Below are 21,693 nucleotides of genomic sequence, written 5' to 3'. Positions count from 1 at the left end.
GAAGGGAGTACTGTGAGGGCCTGAGGGTAAATTTGTTGAAACCTGCAAAAACCAACACCCAACATTTGCACTTCAATCTACTAGAAGCCATAATATCTGCTCCCCATAATTTAAATGAGGAAAGGACAAGACAGGCCATTAGACATTCAAACACCTTTGAGAGGTGCCTGAGTGGGAGCTCAGCATGGCGGGGTCACAGCCCTGCAAGGTGATGGGGCATCTATGGAGGAGGGCGAATTGACTCTGGGTGTCGGAGCCCAAAAAGGTGAGAAGGGCATCACATGGCAGCTGTCACAGCAGGGACCTGGTGGGGGATGGGAGTGGGGGCTGAGGGGTGAAAAGGGGTTCACATTAGAGAGGAGGATCAGGTATACATGGGGGCCAAGGAACTGATTAGATGAGTAAAAGTACCGAGGATAATGGAAACGGAAATCTAATCGTGAGGAAACATCAGATAAACCCAAATGGAGGGATCTGCCTGCGATCTTCCAGATGGTCAAGGTCATGAAAGTCAAGGAAAAGTGGGGGCTTGTCACAGATGGAAAAAACCAAAGGGGCATGATAACTACATGTAACATAAGATCCTGGCCTCCATTCTTTTCTACAAATTATTGGGACAACTGACAAAGCTTGAATAAGGTCAGGATTCCACTGTAGTGGCATATCAATGTCACTTCCTGACTATGAGGGCTGTCCTGGGGGGACACAGGAGAATCTCTTGTTCACTGGAAACACACTCAAACGTGCAGGGGTCATGGGCATCATGGCAGCAACTTATTCCCCAACAGTGCAGGAAGAAAATGTACGTGCACTGTTTTTGGAACATTTCTGTAAATCTGTTGATTAATTTCAAAATGAAAAATTAAACATGCACAAGCAACCTCTGAGAACAAATGCAGAATAAAAGCTTCTTGGTTACAAAGTGCACTCGAAGGTAAAAGAATCAGGAATGAAATATAGCCCAGGCTGGCTTTTAAGAGAAAGGAAAGTGGTGGTAAAGACAATAAATAAAATGTTGGCTGCCGGCGGGGTTGGGAGCTATACCATGAAGATCCATCACAAAGTATTTCTTTGAACTAATATGGGTCCCCACAAATGTCGGTTCCACGAAATGAGCAGTTCTCAACCAAAGTGTGAAGGTCACAGATGATGACGAAAGACTGAGAAACCATCACAGATCAGAGGAGACTAAGGAGATAGAATGACTAAATGCAATGTGGGAGGCTGGACCAGAAAAAGGACGTTAGGGCAAAGCCTAGGGAAAGCCAAATAAAGCCCGTTGTTTGGTTCAAGAGCACTGTACCAAGGTTAATGTCCTGGTTTTGGTCATTGCAACGTGGTTCCGAAGGTGTTGACATGAGAGGAAGCTGGGCGAAGGGGAAAGGAGAACAGCCTGTACTATTTTTCAACTTTTCTGCAAATCTAAAATTAACTCAAAATAAAGTTCTGTGTTTGTTTTTTTTAACAAAAGGATTTGCAGGGGCAGAAGCCTTCCATGGGGATTACTTTGAATGCTTAAAACAAATCAAACAAAACTGTTATTATTCTACTTTTCTAATTCTATCATCTTTTCCTTTTCCAAAACAACTGAATACCACAGCCTTTTAGGTCCTGCCTAAGAACAATACTGCTGCTTGTTAATCACTGGCAACACTATTTCTCCAGTTAAAGACTGCAGAATGAAAGGATGTGATATACCAGAAACCACGGCACTGACAGCAGAAAGGAAGCATCTGACCATCCACTTCCAGAGAGCGATGTGACAGGCAAGACGGCCCACGACACACGTCAGGCTGAGCCAGGACCAGAGGGGCGTGGTTGTCACGGTCCTGAACCCACAAAAAAATGTCTTCTCAACGGCCTACCTGTCTTTTCCTTGATCTCACAGAGTACGCTGAAGAGAGCTGGCTTCATCCGATGGCAATTCAGAGCATGCTTTCTGAAAAAGAAGCACAAGAAGAGCGAGTTGAGAAAGAGAAGTCATCCTGTCCACGAGAGTAAAGACCCTTCATATGGACTCAGCCAGTTCTGTTGAAAGTCACTCTTATGAAGTTATAGTACAAAAGCATTTCAGGGGCACCTGGGTGGCTCAGTCGGTTAAATGTCTGCCTTCGGCTCAGGTCACGATCCCAGGGTCCAGGGATCGAGCCCCACATTGGGCTCCCTACTCAGCAGGGAGCCTGCTTCTCCCTCTCCCTTTGCCTGTAGCTCCCCCTGCTTGTGCTCTCTCTCTCTGTCAAATAAATAAATGAAATCTTAAAACACACACACACACACAAAAGGATTTCATACAAATTCCATTTTGCAAAATTCAAATGGAGCAATATACAAATACTCAAATCATTCCCCTTTACATGCAGAATTTTAAACAATGCAAATTTAAATAATGCAAATAACTCATCAAGAGCTACGAACTTTCAAGGTCCAGTGATTTAAAAGCCGTGTTCACACTATTGCCCTACAGTATCCCTTTGATGTATAGAAGAAACCCCAGCCATCCTACCCCAGTGTCATGAGACGTTAATTTAGTAGGGGTTCACTGAACAGCCAATATGTGCCATATACCATTCTAGGGTCACAGACACAGACAGATGAGGTTCCCACCCATGTGGCGGTTAAGACAGAGGGAGTGAGAGACACCAAACACACACAAACAAGACCACCATGAGCTGTGGCAGGTGCTTTGTGGCAACAAACGAGAGTGATGGCTAGAAGGTTTATTGGAGTTTGCACGTCTCTGACGTGACATCAAAGCCGAGATCAGAATGACGAGGAGTCAGGCAGGAAAAGAGAGGCTGTAGAGAGTAATAATTTAGGTAGAGGAAACAGGCAGTGCAAAGGCCGAGTGAGAATACACTTGGCTTTTTAAGAGCGCAGGATGCTATAGAGTAAGGGGTGAGGGAGAGAGCCATGAGGTGAATTTAGACAAGGGGGGGCCACATGGAAGAGCCTTGTCAGTCAGAGGAACGACTCTGACTTTTGCCTGTGATGGGAACTGTGATAGGCAGATGAATGGCTCCCCAAGATGCCCACGTGCTGATCCTCAGAATAAGTTACAACGGAAAAAGATTTCTGTGGCTCTGATTAAGGGTAAGGACCTTGAGATGGCAAGATTAGCCTGGATTACCCAGATGGGCCTAATCTAATCACCAAGTCCTTAAAAGTGGACAACTTCTTCCAGCTGTGGTCAGAGAGAAACGGTAACATAGAGTCAGAGACACTCTGCTGTTGGATCCAAAGATGGAGGAAGAAAGCCAAGGAATGCAGGTGGCTTCAAAAAGCTGGAAAAGGCAAGGAAATGAACTCTTCCCCTATGAAGGCAGTCCTTAGAACACCTTGATTTTAGCCCAGGGAGACCCATGTTCAACTTGTAACCTACAGAAACGGAAGACGATAGATAAATTTGTGTTGTTTTAAGATTTTATTTATTTATTGGACAGAGAGAGACACAGCGAGAGAGGGAACACCAGCAGGGGGGGTGGGAGGGGGAGAAACAGGCTTCCCGCTGAGCAGGGAGCCCATGTGGGGCTCAATCCCAGGACCGTGGGATCATGACCCGAGCCAAAGGCAGACGCCTATCGACTGAGCCACCCAGGCGTCCCTCCACTACCTATTTCTACAACACTCTCCCTACCCCCAGAAGAAACCCTGTTCCCTTCAGCAGTCATTCCCCCTTCTCCCCCCTCCACCCACCGAGCAACCACTAATCTTTCTGTCTCTATGGTTTGTCTCTCCTGGACATTTCATACAAATGGAATCACACAGTGTGGGGCCTTTTGTGACTGGCACCTATCCCACAGCATGTTTTCATGGTTCTGCCAAGTTATATATCAGCACTTCATCCCTTTTTAGGGCCAAATAATATTCCATTGTATGGATATAATTCATTTATCCATTTATCAATTGATGGACATTTGGGTTATTTCCACTTTGGGCTATTGTGAATGATGCTACTATGAACATCCACATGGAGGTGTTTGTGTGGGCACGTGTCTAGGGAGAGTTGCGGAGTTATATGGTAACACTATGTTTAACTTTCCGAGGAAATGCCAAACTTTTATAAAGTGGCTGCACCATTTTCCATTCCCATCAGCAACTTATGAGGGTCCCAATTTCTCCACATCCTCACCAACACTAGCGTTTGTCTTTTTTATTATAGCCTCGCCAGTGGGTGTGAGGTAGTAGCTCACTGTTGCTTTGACTTGCATTCCTCTGAAGACCAATGACACTGAACATCTTTTCATGTGTTTATCAGCCACTTTTCTTTGGGGAAGTGTCTATTTAAATCCTTTTCTCATTCTTTAATGGGGTTGTCTTTTTATTGTTGAGTTGTAAGAGTTCTTTATATATTCTGGATACTAGACTCTTATCAAATACATGATTTGCAAATCTTTTCTCCTATTTGAGTTGTCTTTTTACTTTCTTGATAGTGTCCTTTGAAGCACAGAAGTTTTTCATTTTAATGAAATCCAATTTACCTATTCTTTCTTTTGTTGCTTGTGCTCTAGGCATCATATCTAAGAAGCCGTTGCTTAATTCAACGTTACAAAGATTTATGCCTGTGTTTTCTTCTAAGAGTGTTACAGGGTTAGCTCTTACACTTAGGTATTTGATCCATTTGAGTTAATTTTTGTATATGGTGTTAGGTAAGGGTTCAAATTCATTTTTTAAAAGATTCTATTTTATTTATTTGACAGAGAGAGGCACAGCAAGAGAGGGAACACAAGCAGGTGGAGTGGGAAAGAGAGAAGCAGGCTTTCTGCTGAGCAGGGAGCCCAAAGCGGGGCTTGATCCCAGTATTCCAGGATTATGACCCAAGCAGAAGGCAGAAGCTTAACTACTGAGCCACCCAGGTGCCCCTCAAATTCATTCTTTTGCATGTACAGATCCAGTTTTTCCAGACCATTTATTGAAGAGACTATTCCTTCCCCACTGAATGGTCCTGGCACCCTTGTAGGAAATCAATTGGCTATATATGTATGGGTTTATTTCTGCATCTTCAACTCTATTCCATTGATCTATTTGCCTATCTTTAAGTGAATTGCATTTTTAAAAGATCACTGTGGCTGCTCTGAGACCAGAAGGGAAGGCAAGGGGTGGAACCAGGAACACAGTCTGGAGGCTACTACAGCTGGAATAGCCCAGAAATGCTGCTGGCTTAGTTTAGAGTTATGGTAGTAGACATAAAAAGTAGATAGATCTTGGGGCACCTGGCTGGCTCAGTCAGTGGAGCATGTGACTTGATCTCGATGTCCTAAATTTTAGCCCCATCTTGGGCATGAAGCCTAGTTAAAAAAAAAAAAAAAGTAAATAGATCTTTGACTTCAGCAATGGAATCAACAGGATCTTCTGATAAAGTGGTATGGGATTTTGGGGAAAGAGGAAATTCAAGGATAACTACTAGTTTTAGGCCTGAGCAGCTAGATGAAAGGAGATACCATTAACTACTACAGGGGAGACTGGAAGGCAGCCAGTTTGGATCTGGAAAGCAGAGCTGTGCTTTTATCAGGTTACACTTGAGATTCCCATGAGCTATCCAAGAGGAGGGTATCACGTAGGTAACCAGGCACATGGACATGGACTCAAGGCTGGAGATAAGTAATATAAAGATGGGGAGTCCTGGGCATAGAGATGGCACCTTAAGCCACAAGACTTGAGGAAATCACCATAAGAGTGTAGAGAGGGGTCCATGTCCCAGGCCAGGCTCATGGATTTATAGAAGTCAAGAAGAGCCTACAGAGGAGACTGGGACTGAGCTGCCAGTGAGGAGGAACCAGTTTCAAGGAGAGAAAAGCAATCTGTGAAAAATGCCTCTTAGAGGCAAAGCAAGAGAAGAACCCAGGAGAGACCTTGGTCTTAGCAACATGAGGGTCACTGGTGACTCAGCAGAGGAAGGAGAAGGTTGGGAGAGAATGAGTGGAGGAGGGGAGGTGGAAGCAGCAACCACAAACTCTTTCATATTTGATCACAAAGGAGAGTAAACAAATACAGGAAGTGCTAATAGAAAAGGTGTGTATTAAGCATGTTTTTTATTTTCTGTTTTTTATTTATTTACCATGCTGCCCTCATGTTCACAAGAATTATTACTTTATCTCTGCTAGTCAGCCAAAGCATTATGGACCTTCTTTCCTGCCTCACAGTCATGTTATGTCTTCCTTCTTTCCTGTCTTCCTTCCTTCCTTCCTTCCTCATTTCTTCCCCTCTTCCTCCCTTTCTTTTCTTTAAGTATGCTCCATGCCCAGCAGCACAGAGCCTAATGCGGGGCTTGAACTCAACCCTGAGGTCAAGACCTGAGCTAAGATCAAGAGTCGGATACTTAACCAACTAAGCCACCCAGGCAAGTGCAAGACTCTGATGGGTGGCCTGTCCCACCCTGGATTCCTTACTCCCTCCCCTGTTCCCTTTAAAGCATTTATTATGGCTGGCCTGGGCATGAGGAAGGCCTCAACTTACTGGTTTCAGAAACTCCAGTCCCACACCATACTTGGCACACTAGCTGAGCAAAGACTCGTTGAACTGAACTGAAGAAAAGGTAGAAGCTAGATATGTCAAACAGGCAGAGAATGGAAACAAAAAGTTTGGAGGCAGAGCTCTGACGTCTCCAGACGTAAACTGGGGCAAATAGAGAAGTCAAAAATTGGGGTGAGAACTGCTGGATTCCACCATCTAAGAAGGTAGCAGAAGCCAAGGAAACAGAGAGCTCTGCTGGGAGCCCATCTTCTTGGTCTCTCTTCTAGGGCTGAGGACACAGTGGGTACCCATCTACTCTAAGAATGAGGAAAAGTGTTAAGGGGTTAGGTAGTACTGCATGAGAAGAGAGGAATAAGATCAAAAAAGATAATGGCCAAATGACACTAGATGTGGGCAGGAGGATGTTATACATAAAAGGGAAAAACTACTTTAGAGTGAAAGAAGAACAAGAGCCCTTAAACCACTGGGAGGCTCAACCTGAAAGGTGATAAATGAGAGTGTCAAGACATTTCTGAAGAATAGATGGTAGACAGGAGCTAATGACTATTGAGATTTCTTCTGATCCAGGGTCAATACCTGAGGTTTGAATAGGTTTGAATACTTTGAGAAGTACTTATACAAGGAACAGAACAAACTCTATGCTCACTCCTTGTTTGTCAAGGAATTCAAGGCCATGCTCCCTTGGACAGCAGCTAAGAGGCACAGTCACCCCATCTGAGTCCCCTTTTGAAGGCTGTGCCCCCACTCGTGCCTGATGGAGCCATGCTGCATGCCTTCATGCTCTGTGCCTTCCCTGCATGCACGCTTGCCCCAGCCGCGAATACGGTGCCTTCTTTTCCTGCCTGGGTAAAGCTTTGCATCCAGATATATGGTCATCTCTTTGGCGCATGCTCGTGTCCCCCTGCCTGACTTCAGCTAGATTCTACGGTCTTATCATCTACACTTGTCATGCTGCCAGGTGGCCTCCCTCGCTCTGACTAATTCCTTATCTGGCTGATTCCTTGTCATGTTTTCTCTGGTCCCCACTCCCAGCACCATACTCTCATGTGCCATTCCTGAAACCGTGAGCTTTCAGGAATCATTGTTGTATCCCCAGGCCTGGCACAAAATGAAGTTTTACTGAGTAAATGAGATTAAATCCATGAGAATGAAATTTAAAAAACATCTTATTTAGCTTTAGCCCAACTGTCCAATCTTCCGCAGCACCTGTGATCACCTTCCAGCTCCTGTGAGCAGGAAGTGACGTCATATTCTAGTGAACCAGTGGGAGCTCTGGGAAATTCAGGGAGGGTGGCAGGTCAGCACGTGTTCCAGAGAACACAGCCAAATCTCTCTCCAGCCACCTCCGAGTTGTCTGACTTCAGGCAAGTTCTTACTCAGGTCCAGTTCTTTATCTAGAAACTCTGTGAAGAACCACCCACTTTCTCTGGTTACTGGGAAGTTTAAATGAAGGAAATCATTGTTTTCATCATCATCAACCACTGTGTTCTGACAGAGGCACTCAGTAACTGTCACGAAAATGAATGAGGGGTACTTGCTTATTTGTAAAACTTTTCTAAAACACTCCGCATGTTGCTTTACTTAATGAAACCACTTCAAAAGGGATTTTGCTGAGACCCTAGATTTTGGATAGCTTTAAGAAAATTTAAAACCAACAAAATTCAACTCCTAGGAAAAGTACTCCAAGGATAGCAAGACTTTCCTTTGGCACTAGACCAAGCCAAGCTAAGCCAACACTAAGAGCAAAGCTAAAACTTACAAGCAGGTTAAGAACAGAGTGCTGGCACTAAGCTGACTGGGATCTAACGAACCTCCTTAAGGATGTTGAAAAGAAAATTTTCAACTCGGAAATTCTACTTCCCAGGTTTGCACTAGTAGACCCTATCTTGCTAACACTATCTAGCTTTGGGAAATTCCAAACCATAAATTCCTTCTCTGACTCCCCCCATGCTTTGAATAGGCATGCTGGAAGCCAAATGCTCACTGACAGAACAGGAATACTAAATATGGGGACACAGACCTTTAGAAAAGGGGCCCACCATTCAGTTGACAGTTTATGCCTTGCCACTTGGTTAAGTTCTAATGTCAAAATTAAATCATCTCCTTTTAATAATCAGAATTTAGTCTATACTACAGGCAACGTCAATCTGTAGAAATACTGGAGGAATTAAGAAAGTCATGCAAATTTCTACTAGTAGAAAATACCTAACATGTCACGTATGTAAAAATCAAATTAAAAAATAAATTCAGAGAAATCTTTCCTTCCTAAGAAAAGCTATGGAGGTCCTTAATTGTAGTACCTGTTATGTTGCCTAAAAGTCAACTTCTGAATATAATCTTTTTAGCTTCTTTTCTTTTTAAGATTTTTAAAATTTATTTAACAGAGAGAGAAAGAGAGAGAGTGCGCACAAGCAGGGGGGTGGCAGGCAGAGGGAGGAGAAGCAGGCTCCCCACTAAGCAGGGGACCCTGGGATCATGATCTGAGCCGAAGGCAGACACTTAACTCACTGAGCCACCCAGGCACCCAGAATTTTTCTAGTTTCAAGTACACCACCTCATACACCACATTACTTGCTCCTAAACAGATATGATAGTGGCCATTCTCCATCATCCCTTTATTCACTATATATAAAGGGTTTTTTGTCCTAAAACCTATCCCCATTCCCCAGCAGTCATTTTCTATTGCACTCAAGTTCTACAAACACAAAGTTGGGCTGTGGTTTCATAGACGCTATAAAGGAAATACAGAAACAACCCTGGAACTTCCACAACCTGATTTCCTTAGATTGAAAACGTAAACAGACCCTGAAACAACAGGGCCTGATGGCCCCAAGGCAAGATTTTCATTAAGAGAAAAAAAATCAACTATTTTCTGAATTTTATTTGTTCATTTCTAATTTTCTTTCTATACTAAGTAGGCAAAACAATGCTAATATGTGACCCTCGTGATTAATTTAAAATCCATAATGCCCACAAACATAACTTAGGCTCCAAAATAACTTTCATTTGCCAGATTAACCAACTACTAGGTAAACTAATTCATGAAAATTGAAATAAGTGGGATGCTATTATCTCCACTCTTGAGAGCCTGACCTCTCCACGTGCGGTTTGGGATCAGCGGCATTGGCACCCTTGGGAGCCTGTTAGAAATATGGACTCTTGGGCGCCTGGGTGGCTCAGTCGTTAAGCGTCTGCCTTTGGCTCAGGGCGTGATCCTGGCGTTATGGGATCGAGCCCCACATCAGGCTCCTCCACTGGGAGCCTGCTTCTTCCTCTCCTACTCCCCCTGCCTGTGTTCCCTCTCTCGCTGGCTGTCTCTCTGTCAAATAAATAAATAAAATCTTAAAAAAAAAAAAAAAGAAAGAAATATGGACTCTTGGATCCCATTGGGACCTGCTATAGCAGGACTTGCATTGCAATAAGATTCCCACAGCAATTTGCTGCTCGTCCCGCCGGAGAATTGCTCTAAAGCACCACTGTCCAGTATTTTCTGCAATTACGGAAATGTTCACCATCTGTGCTAATATGGTAGCCACTAGTCACAAGTGGCTACTGAGCATCTGAAATGCACCTAGTGCAACTGAGTAACTGAGTATTTAATTTTAATTTTAATTCATTGTAATTTTAATTTTAATTTAATTCACTGTAATTTAAAAAGACATGTAGTAAGTATGTAGTAAGACATGTAGTAAGTGGCTCTTCAGCTGCTCTCCCAGAACATCAGGTATGGAGCATGGATCTCCAGATGATACTGTGACCATTCTACTTCCTTTCTCAATCAGGTTTCCAAAATTTACCCCTCAGCTCTAAAGTTTTCATACTGATTTCTTGGAAATCTTACTACGGGACAAAAAAATGAGTCCACCAGCCTTTGATGAGAGGCAGTTTCCAGGCTGTGGGGCCCCTGAGGCCTGAGGATCCTCAAGGGTACAGTACGTGAGCACGCTGTTGGGAGGGAGAATGGGGGAGGGCTCCAAGCTTGCAACAGATTTTTATGACCCAAACATTGGTTAAGAGCCCTGGGAGGAGAGAAGAACTTTGGAGCCTGACAGTCTTGACAGAGGGCCCTCAACCCTCGTCTAATAACCCTCATAAATCCCTCATAAAGGTAGTCAAATAAGCAAAGGAAATAAACTATGTAGAAACTGTAAAATGTTGTAAAATTTATTATTATTAAAAAAAAAAAAGGAAGAGCTCAGGGCATAGCTGAAGGTCAGAAGATCATTCAAGAAGACTGGCTATCCCTCACATAGGAAGTCTCCAGCTGACTTGGGCTGAATCTAAACTAAGGCAGTGTATTCCAAAGTCCCTTACAGTCCACTATCTGTGTGGCCCAAAGGAAAAACAATATACAGTTCACTATTCCAGGACTATTCAGCTATAATGACAAAACGAATAATGCACAAGCACTTGGAGCTGCCTTCCAAATAATGCAGAAAGGTGTAAGAATTCAGGTTTAAGGAGAGTAGGTGTGCTTTCCCTCTTTAAACATACCTACAGTGACAAAACAGTTTGAAAGGGCCTCGCATGTGAGATGAAAAATTCCTTCTTGCTAGACAGTTGAGCTAAACCGACTCCAGGGGCTATGAAGGGTCCAGCAGGTGCACCAAGAGAGAGGGCAGGGCAAAAGCCTCACCCAGTTGGGTGATCAGGACAGACACAATCTGCTTCCCCTCCCAGGTTGATAACCCACCAGGCTGCAGAGTTTACTACGAGGAAAAGACCCACCCACGCATTTTGCTCCAGAGCAGAGTTAAGTGATCTCCCTGAGGACTGAAGACTGTTGTCCGGACTTGTGTGACTTTTAGGGCCTTGAGTTCAGACTATTGTCTGGACTGTGACTTTCAGGGCCATATCCAAAGAAGTGGGGCAGATCTGAAGCTTCTAAGTCTTAAAATAAAAGCCCCAGGAGCCTTTCTACCTCAGAAAGAAACCAGGGAACAGCTACCTAACAACCATGTTGTCATGCATGTATAATACCCCACTTTTCAATTTCTTAGCCTTAAAAGAAAAAAAAAAGCTGTCTTCAAGAATAGCAAGAAAGACGTGACTGACTGCACACCATTCTACGGCCTATCTAGGGGAGGTCTGGACTGTTATAAGAAAAAGTGCAACCTTGGGACTGTAATGGGGTGATGGATGCCTGAGGAAGGCCACACCTGAGCAGATCTCACTCCTTAAGCAGCTCCTTACCTAGAACAGAAGGAACTCAGGGAGCTCCACAAACACCCAAAGCACTGCCTCTGTGGTTCCTGGGTGTGAAGAGACCATTTTTCCCTCCCCAGCTCCCCCTAAACCTTCCAGAATCTTTAGTGCCACAAACTTTGCTATATGCTAGGTGCCAGACATTGTGCACAGCCCTGGGACTACAAAGGGGAAAGCAGAACAAAGCCCCTGCTCTCAGACTAATCTAGCAGACAGAGCATCACATAAGGGCACCCTCTCCTGGCCCGTCTCTTTTTTTCCACCGCTGCCAGGAATCACCTCTACTCAGCACACACCTGTTATGATAACTATTTATAAATTAGTCTCCCACACACCCCCACTTCTCAATGAGCTCTGAGAGGGCAGAGAACATCTTAGCCATCTTGGTTTCTCTAGCACCTAGCACAGTTCTCCAACAAGTAGAATGAACATAGGAAGGGAGGAGGGGAATAACACTCTTAACTTTCCAGAGAGAGGCTGTGAAACTGCAGAGTGGACAATCCACAAGAAGCAAAGGAAAGTTGGAGAACAAATGCATGCCGAATCCACCTTTTCTTTGCCTCCTCCTTCCTGTGGCTGCTGCTCACTTAGCTTTGGCATAACCCCGCCTCACTAAAGGGCTCTAGTGACTGCACAGTCCACACCATTAGACCCTGGTCCCATCCCCAGGGAACATCCTTCACCCCCAAACAGGCCCCATTCAACAAGGCTTCATCCTCCAAAAGGACGTTGGTCTTTTCCTATTTTCTAGTAATTTGAGCAGGCCCCAAACACAATGGGTTGCCTTGTGAAGCAGATTCCATCATTCTTGGCTGGCTGACACGTGGTGGGTGGAGGTGGGTAGGACAGGTCATCTTTTTTTTTTTTTTTTTTTTTTAGATTTTTATTTTTTAAAAATTTATTTATTTGACAGAGAGAGAGAGCACAAGCAGGGGGAACAGCAGGCAGAGAAAGAGGAAGAAGCAGGTTTCCCGCTGAGCAAAGAGCCTGATGCGGGCTTCATCCCAGGATGCTGGGGTCATGACCTGAGCCGAAGGCAGACTTAACCGACTGAGCCACCCAGGCACCCCAGGACAGGTCGTCTTAAAACTGCTGTGATTTTTCCCACTGCAACTGAAATAAAATCTAAACTTCCTGAGGCTTGTGGGCCCCGTGCGGTCTGCTTCCAACTTCTCCCTAAACTGAACTCGGGACTTTAAGTCTCTGGCTCTGCTTTCTTTCAGCTCTTTCCCACCTCCGGGCCTCTGAAAGTGCTGTGTCCTCTATATCTGACTTCCCAGAGCATGCCATTCCTTTTCTTAGAGCTTGTCTCACAATGTATACTTAGTTTTTGCTACTTACTTTCTCTCCAACTATGAGCTTGAGAGCAGGGACTATGTCAGCACCCAGCTGGGTGTCCCCCACACAGTAAGTGTCTAATAAATATTTGCTGAATTAACAAAGAGGCAGCCCTCCATCCCTCCACCCAGCTCCCCTACCAACCTTTTCTCCTGATGGTTCCCACACCAAGTCACCCCCCATCTCATCATTCCTGAGTCCCACTGCCCACAACTCACTCTCCATTATCTGCCCTCAAAACTTCCCACCTCAGAAGTCCCACCAATGCATCCATATAGCTGTCCATCCTTCACAAATCCCATCTCTCAGCCCTTACACCCCCCTGCTCTCCTCTTACCCCTTACATTCCATAAGTCCCGAAACTGCCTTTCACCATATACCTCCCCATCCACAAACTCCCCTTAAATCCATTCCTCTCGCCCCAGGATGAGCCCCTAAAGCCCATCACCTCCTGCTTAGCCTCATAAGCCTTTCAATCCGTCGCATTTTAACCTCATAAATCCCCTCGATCTCAGAACCCCCCCTTCAGTCCTCCCCGAGCCCCCACATCTCCCCTCCCCGCTCCCCGCCCAGAGATGCACCCCACTCTCTCACCCTCTCTCACCCTCCTCACCCCTCGGGCCCCCAGCCAACTTGGCCCTGGCTCCTGAGCCTGCCCCCTTCTGCCCGCTTCTCTGCCGCGACTTTGGATGGCCCCCGCCCCCGTCGAGCCCGCGCAGCACCTGGCCTGCGCCTCCTCCAGGCTCTGGTCGGTGATGGCCATGATCTGCTGCAGGACCTCGCCTGTGTCGGGGGCCGGAGGGGGCCCGGGCGGCGGGCGGCGCGGGGCCGGGGGAGGCGGCGCGGGGCGCTGCGGGCGCGGCGGGGAGTCCATGGACGGCGGAGCCCGGCAAGCGCTGAGGGGTAGCCGCCGGGCCTGGAGCGCTCACAAGGGCGCCGCAGCCAACCACCTCCACCCGCGCGCTGCGCGCGCGCATCCCCAAGCCCCACCCCTCGTCACCGCCTCCAGCCAACCGCCGCCAGGCAGGCGGCCGCGCACCGCACATGGGCACGCCCCACAGTCTCCGACCGCCAACTGCCGCCGCCGGGCCGCCGCGCACCACCCACAGACACGCCCCTAACAGCTCCTTTCAACGGCCCGGGACTTGGTTGGGTTGCCGAGGCAACAGCTCTTCGCACCTACACCCCCCTCTTTCCACACCCGCCCCCCCCATATAACTCCGCCTCCCTCACCTGCTCAGAACAAGGATTACTGCTTAGAGACCTTAATCCTTCTTAGGGCCCCTCACGTCTCCTCAGAGCCCCCGCACCTCCTCAGAGAGGTCCCGCATTTCCTCAGAGACCCTCGAGCCTCCTCAGAGAACCCGCCCATCTCCTCTGCGCCCTGTACTCCCCACCAGCGCTCCCACTCCTCCTGAGCCACCGTTCCTCCTTAGAGCCTTCACTCCTCACAGGTCCCCACTCTTCCTCAGTGGCCCCATATCTCAGATCCTGCCACCTCCTCAGGAACCCACACATCTCTTCCGAATCCCCACTTCTCAGAGTACCCGACTTTTCCTTCAAGCCACCCATTCCCTCTCAGAAATCCCTGATTCGCAAATCCCCACCAAAACTCACCATTCATCTCCAGAAGCCCCCAGTCCCAGACCCCTCCTCAGTGCCCTCATGGTCCACTCAGTCTCAGCCCCATCAGATGGGTCACTAGGGCTCCCAGGCTCCTGGCTCTTTCCCTTGGAGCTTTCCATGAGGGGCGCAGGTGTGTGTGGTGACGGTGACTGCACAAATCAATTCTTTCAAGGTCCGGCTTATAAATGACCTTGGGTTTATTCATTCTCTCCATCAACTGTAATCTGGACCTAGAACACCCGAGCACAGAGTTACTGAACTACTGAAGGATGCTTCCTGAGGGTCTCCTCTGAGGTGTACCCCAAGTAAGAGTGAATCTCCACAGGTCTTTGTTTCTAGCCATTAAAACTCATGGTGTCAGAGAAGGATCGTCATGTGAGAGAAAAGGAACGGACTGGCCATGAATCACTTCTCCAAAGTCATTGGGACCTGCTGGAGCCTGTTTGCTCTGAGGGAAGATTCCAGATGCAGGCTCATAAAGGGTCCTCAGCCTCTCTGGGAACCCTTCAGGGCAGGGCCCATCTTCTTCCCATTGCTGCTGGAGAGGAAACTCAAAAACCACCTGGCGTGATTGGATTGGAGGACTCCAAAAAAGATGGAAGGGAATGGAAATGAATGATGTGGGCCAGTGTTAGGCACCACTTAGAAACTCCCTGATTAAGGAAATCCAACACTGGGCTCCAGTAAGAGGAAGTACTAGAACTTGTGGGGCCCACGGAGAGCTGTTGCCCTGTGCAAAAGTTCAGCCCTGCACAGGAAGCCTAAAAGTTGTGGGTACTTTGGTGTTCTTCAGAGAACAGTGGTGGGGGCCCAGGGCTGAAAGCTTTAGGGACCAAATCTTGAAGGGAGAAGAGACCTACAGAAGAGGGAAAAACCAATTGGACAAGATGCCAAAGGAGACCAGAGGAGTGTGGGTTAGGACCTGGGGGACGCTGATGTAAGAGCAAGTGAGACACAGAGCTGCCTTTGGGAGGCCTTCGGGGTCCCCACCCCATAGGAATTGGCTTTGCCACTTGAAGTCATATGTCTGTCCAATAGGCCTGGAGCTCCACAGAGGCAAGGACTGCATCTTTCATGGCCCTATGCCCAGGCGCATGGCAGAAAGGGCTTGCTTGGGTCACCATCTCTGGAGATTCTGGCCTCAGGCCCTAGAAATTCTGCTGCCCATCTTGGACCCTGAAGTACCCGACAACCCAGTTAATTCTTGCCTCTACACAGCGCTGTCTTTGGGCAAGGGGAGTTTTCCTCAAGGGAAACCTAGCCCCATCTAACGTAGGATTTAGATGTTTTTGGTTCTTCCATGCGTGTGCTTTAGTGGTTTAAGAATTTGGTCTCTAATGGGAGGCGAGTCCACATTCTCGCTGTTATTTAGTATGTGAACCTTAAGTAGAGCTATACCCCTGTCTCCTCCCTAGTCAAGTGGAAGCAGAGAATCCAGATTCTGGTCTACACTGTACCTAGCACGGTGCCTCTACGAGTATCTGAGAGGGGACTCATCATGGCATGTCTGAAGACTTGGGGGGCTGGGAGGTGAGGTGAGGAAAACCAGACTGAGGTCGTGACCAACTCTGGACGTTGTGGGAATCCAAAACTCTTTCCCCAGGGGCCTCTCTAGTCCCTTGATTCATCTCTGTGACCTTGAAAGCTGTGTAACCACAGGCCAGATTGCAACCTCCCTGAGCCACTGACCTCATGTGAAAATAAGTGCGTCTGCACCACAAGAAGCAAGTAATGATAAAATAATGCACCTACAATGCTTATCAGTGTGCCAGGGACATCAGAGGAGCTTGAGAAATGGCAGCTCTCAAATCCTGCATCCCTCTCCACGGGCCCCACTCCCCCTGGCCCTAGGTATGGACGGATATAGGTGGTGGTGAGGGCAATGGGATGGACACGCCTGACTGTTAATAACCTGGACTCAGACGAAAGGGCAGGCAGGAGAAAGAGGCCTCACCCAGGTCAGAGACCACAGTGGGCTCCAGAGGACAGAGACAAAAGGGGGTGATGAGTTAGAGGCAGGGGAACACTCAGAACGGATGCAAGACCTCCAATAAGAAAGATGGAGAGGGGGCGCCTGGGTGGCACAGCGGTTAAGCGTCTGCCTTCGGCTCAGGGCGTGATCCCGGCGTTCTGGGATCGAGCCCCACATCAGGCTTCTCTGCTATGAGCCTGCTTCTTCCTCCCCCACTCCCCCTGCCTGTGTTCCCTCTCTCGCTGGCTGCCTCTCTCTGTGAAATAAATAAATAAAATCTTAAAAAAAAAGAAAGATGGGGGGCGCCTGGGTGGCGCAGCCGTTAAGCGTCTGCCTTCGGCTCAGGGCGTGATCCCGGCGTTCTGGGATCGAGCCCCACATCAGGCTCCTCCGCTGAGAGCCTGCTTCTTCCTCTCCCACTCCCCCTGCCTGTGTTCCCTCTCTCGCTGGCTGTCTCTCTCTGTCGAATAAATAAAAAAAAAAAAAGAAAGAAAAGAAAGATGGAGAGGGGCGCCTGGCTGGCTGAGTCAGTAGAGCATGCCACTCTTGATCTCGGGGTTGTGAGGTCGAGCCCCATGTTGGGTATAGAATTTAAAGAGAAAGAGAGAGAGATGGAGTAACAGCCATGCAGAGATCAAAGAGGAAAGAGAACAGTGCTGAGGAGATCCCGGCCTAGCCCGAGGTGAGGTGGACAATTCTAGGACACAGGGATAGATGGACTATCTGAGTTGATAACAGAAGATGCTCTGGAGACCTCAGTGGAAAGAAAGGTTTACTCCTTATATCATGCTCTCCCCATAGATCCCCTCAATTCTAAAAGGGACAGACAAGACCCCAAAGGCTGCAAGGGGCCACAAACATTTTCCCAGCTCATGCTCAGCACCCCTCAGTCTGTGCCCCTAAAGAATCATCTTCGGGCAGATGGTGCATCCATGGGCCACCTTTGTTACCCTGTCACACTGGGCAGAGAGAAGCCTGAGAGAGCCCTCATCTCTCCCATCCTTAATACCCACACTGCCACAGACAAGGAAGCGGTCCACAGGGCTTACCAGGAATGTGCAGTAAAAATAGAAAATGTCAGTTAAAAAACCCCACAACCTGAGATGATTGAAGAGCAGATTCCTGAACCCCCTCTGACTCTCTCCTGGGCATTTAGAGATAATCCCACACCCCCAGGTCCTGGGGCAGGCCGAGTTGTGTGCCTGGGGAAGGCTGGCAGTGGAGCTGTGCCACGGCGGGCCGAGGGTCTGTTCTGCAGATTGGGTAGAGCCCAGTGCATTTACAAGCGGTCGGGGGCTATGATGTGGCATTTGCAGCACCCCATTGAAATCCCAGGCTGGCTAAAGGGTAGAGTCCATCAGGGGGTGGCCATTCTCTGGAAGCATGATGCGAGTGCTGGCTCCTGTTCGGGTGGAGGTTGCATAGCGGGCAGACTCATGGGTGGACCGGCGAAGGCACAGACAGCAGAGGAGGCGGCGGAAGGTGCGGCGCATCTCAGCATCTCGGCATGAGTACACCACGGCATTGACCAGCGAGTTGGCCTCCGCCAAGAGTAGGAAATACTTCTCCACAGCCAGAACGTTGCAGGACTTGCAGCCCAGACCATCCAGGAGCAGCACCACCTGGCCTGGCGTCCAGCAGACCACAAAGGCCCCTGCAGGATGGAGCCTGAGGTTAGTGGGGCCAGCTCTGGGGGCCCAGCACCCACAGCTCAGAGCTTGGGGCTGGAGGGGTCTCCAGAGCTCAGAAAACAGCTGTGTAGTTTGCAGGGCAAGAGCAGCCTGACACCTTTCTCTGATGTGTCTGCCAGAAGGATCCCTTTCCTAACTGGTACACGGTAGACAGGGCGCTGGACGTTTCTACATGGAGATTTGTTCTATGGGGGAAAGGAAGTCACTGTGGGACGGGCCAGTTACTTGGTGGGGGAATGGAGGGGGTCATAGGGAAGAGTCACTCTGTTCTTGGGGTAGGGGAGTGGATCCTCACGGGATATACCTTGCTGCCTCCCCCACTCAGACCACTCTACAGCCAGACTAACCTCATTACTCCCAGCTAAGAACTCTGGAGGGCTTCCCACAGAACTCAGAACAAAATCTCACTCTTGCCTGTGCCCTTCGAGGCGGTGCTGACCTTCTCTCCTGCTTCTCTCCAGCCACACGGGCCTCCTCTCCTCTTTGGAGGCATTGGCCCGGTCCTGCGGGTCTCTCACCTTCTGTTCCCTCTGCCTGGAACTCTTCCCTTCCCCAGCATTCAGGTCTCTGCTCAGATGTCACCTCCTTGGAGAACATTCCCCACCCAAATCATCCCATCCCATGTCTCGTGGGAGTTGGGGGGAAGCAGGGTTCCTGCAACCCTGGGCCAGCTAAGGGCACTCACTCACCCAGGATAATGACAACGGTCTTGACCAGGCTGAGTGTGGTCTCTCGGTAGCGGGGGTGGCAGCTGACGTGTTCCGCCATGCGCTGCACCCTCCGCCTCACATAGAAGAAAATGCGAGTGTAGACAGCCACCATGAGCAGGAAGACAAGCAGGCTGGACAGGGCCCAGACGGCCAGGTAGGAGCGGCTGAGCAGGGGGGCCATGCGTGAGCAGCGGTCCAGGGCACAGAGGCAGTGCCAGGAGTGGGCGGGCAGCAGCCCCAGGCCCAGCGCGGCCACCCACACCCCCACGATGAGCATGACGACGCGGCCGCGGGGCAGGCGGCTGTGCAGCTGCACGGCCATCACGCTGCGGTGCCGTTCCACGGCGATGGCTAGCAGTGTGGCCACCGAGGCGGTCAGGCTCGTGTCCAGCAGGCCCTGCCGCACGAACCAGCCCTCCAGCGAGAGCCGGGCGGTGCGAGGGCCCGTGTGGAACATGAGGAAGAGGTAGGCCACACCAGCAAAGAGGTCGGCTGCGGCCAGGTTACCCAGCAGGTAGTAAATGGGCTGGTGGAAGCGGCGGTTGGAGGCAATGGCTGCGATAACCAGCAAGTTCGTCAGCAGCACCAGCACGCTGACAGTCAGCCCCAGGGCCACCACAACTACATCCTTGGGCCGCCAGTGGGAGCTGAGCTCCTTGCCACTGTTGTTGTAGAAGAAGCCGATGGTCTCATTGTAGTAGCACTGGCCCATGGTGACCATCTGGGGGCACAGAGGGAGAGGTCAGTGCAGGTGGCATTTGTTGGAAGGACACAGGAAGGAGCAGCAGCCAGAGGGGAGGGTCAGGACAGGAAGGGCAAGGGTCTCAAACTCAGATGCCTCAGGGTGAAGTGGTGGTGGTGGATGATGTGGGAAACAAAGGCAGAAGAAAAATTATTAAATTTCCTTATTACCTACAGCCCATTGACAAGTCCTTGAGACAGGCAGAATGACATTCCTCTAGGGACTCAACTGCGTCGTCGATATTAATACTTCGCTAAGGGCAAAAGGCAATCCTAGCCCGAGCCCCCCTCCCATAGGATTCTGTAAGTCTACTTTAATATATAAAAATTCCTTTAGAAAATTCCTTTATCTCCAAACCCCCCAAGATACATGTTGGCAATCATCCCCCGAGCATATGGCCCACCAGATGTATATCATCTGAAGGGTCTCATGACTAAGGTTTTATTGGACGGTAATAAATGACGTTTTCCCAACAACAGCTAGCCCCCTCAAGGTCCTGAAAACCTTGCTTCCAGAATTCCTTAGAGACTTAGGGTATCCCTAACCCCCTCCCAACTTGAAAGTATATAATGGGCCACTCCTTATGACCGCAGTGCAGCTCTTTCTGCCCAAGGGTCCTGTCCCTGAACTTTAATAAAACCCCCCTTTTGCACCAAAGATATCTCAAGAATTCTTTCTTGGCCATCCTTCTTTCCTACATCAGTGACCAGGTCGACCAAAGTGGACAGCGATGCAGCCCCAGAAGTTGGGCTACGGCTTTTGGGCGCGAGCGCTCCCTAAGCGGGCGGGGCATCAGGCTATTAGGAGTGGGACCGAGGGCCCTGGCGGCCTCCCAGACAAAGGGGGCGGTCAGGGAGGCGGTGGACGGCCGGGCCTCCAGGCGCCCCCAGGCTGGAGGAGGAGCTGGGACAGAGGGGAGGAGGGGGCGGTGCCCGGGGCCCCACAGGCACGTGCCGCGCCCTCCCTGGGACCCACGCCCACCCACCACTGTCAGTACCGGCCTCACCTGGGCCGCCCGTCAGGCCGCAGACGGGGCGGCCTCCCGGGGGGTCGGGGTAGGCCCCAGACCCATAGCCTGGTGACTACCGCAGGGGCGGAAGAGCGTCCGGGTGCGCTGGGCGCCTGCAGCCGAGAGAGCTCGGGAGGCGGGATCCCGCCCCTGCCCCTGCCTGGGCGCGGCGCCCCGCCCCGCCCCCGCCACCTGGGGGAGCCCCGCCCCGTCTCCACCACCTGGGGGAGCCCCGCCTCCGCAGCCGCGGTAAGTACAGGGTCTCCCGGAACCGCAGCACCCCCCATTTCCTCCTGGCCTCACGGCCTCTCAGTCGCCCCTCTCCACTTCCGGCGCGGGACCCCCGCCCCCGTCCTCGCCCACCTCACATGCACGCAGTTTCGAGCCTTCCGGGGGCTGAGTCACTCACTGCTCTAGAATTCCCGCCGTGACCTCGCGCCGCCTGGGCGCAGCTCCGGGTGGTCTCAGGGTCCGCGCCCCCGTCCGGCCCCACCCCGCCCGCTCCCTGGCGTCCAATCCGTCGCCGAGTTCCAAGCCACGCCCTGATCCGACTGGGCTCCCACCGCCGGGACCCCCGCCCCGCCTCCGCTTCTCCAGCACCGAGATACCGCGCCCAGCGGCCTCCGTTGCCCCTCGGACCTCTCCGGCCCCAGCTGACCCTCGGGCGGCACTTAAGTTTCTCGAAATCCCGCCCCCGCGCCCTCCGCCCCCGACAGCGCTGCCCCCTGCCCGGCTCTGGCTTGTGGCGGCCCTGGGCTCCCACGGCCCAGAGCATACAGCCCCATTGTCCGGTTATCTGCACTTTGTTATATTTGTTTGATTATGCAGGACCGGATCGGGGACGTGGAGCTCTGGGAGGGCCGGGCCGGTGTGACTCAGCCTGGTGCCCAGGCCCAGCCAGTACTGCTTGTAGGTGCTCAAGGATGTTT

The 21,693-nt window shown here is 49.9% G+C and overlaps 2 protein-coding genes across 2 annotated transcripts in view; both read right to left on the bottom strand.

Moving 5' to 3' along the window:
- PBX4 (PBX homeobox 4) overlaps nucleotides 1-13,957 on the bottom strand; it is a 35,626-nt gene extending 21,669 nt beyond the window's left edge. The window contains exons 1-2 of the mRNA XM_045778603.2: nucleotides 13,737-13,957; nucleotides 1,866-1,939 (exon numbers count right to left, since the gene is read on the bottom strand). Coding sequence (XP_045634559.1) covers nucleotides 1,866-1,939; nucleotides 13,737-13,888 — 226 coding nt within the window. The 5' untranslated portion in view covers nucleotides 13,889-13,957. The remainder of the gene's footprint in view (nucleotides 1-1,865; nucleotides 1,940-13,736) is intronic.
- Nucleotides 13,958-17,371: 3,414 nt separating this feature from the next.
- Nucleotides 17,372-20,872, bottom strand: LPAR2 (lysophosphatidic acid receptor 2). Its single transcript, XM_045778609.2, has 2 exons — nucleotides 18,993-20,872; nucleotides 17,372-18,266 (listed from the first exon to the last, which is right to left on the bottom strand). The coding sequence occupies exons 1-2, from the start codon at nucleotides 19,732-19,734 to the stop codon at nucleotides 17,953-17,955; spliced, it is 1,056 nt and encodes a 351-aa protein (XP_045634565.1). The 5' UTR covers nucleotides 19,735-20,872; the 3' UTR covers nucleotides 17,372-17,952.
- Between the last annotated feature and the right edge of the window lie 821 nt (nucleotides 20,873-21,693).

The sequence above is a fragment of the Ursus americanus genome, chromosome 14 (assembly GCF_024610735.1).
Source record: "Ursus americanus isolate L20-20 chromosome 14, mUrsAme1.1.p, whole genome shotgun sequence".
NCBI classification, from domain to species: domain Eukaryota; kingdom Metazoa; phylum Chordata; class Mammalia; order Carnivora; family Ursidae; genus Ursus; species Ursus americanus.
This window is presented reverse-complemented; position numbering and strand designations above follow the sequence as displayed.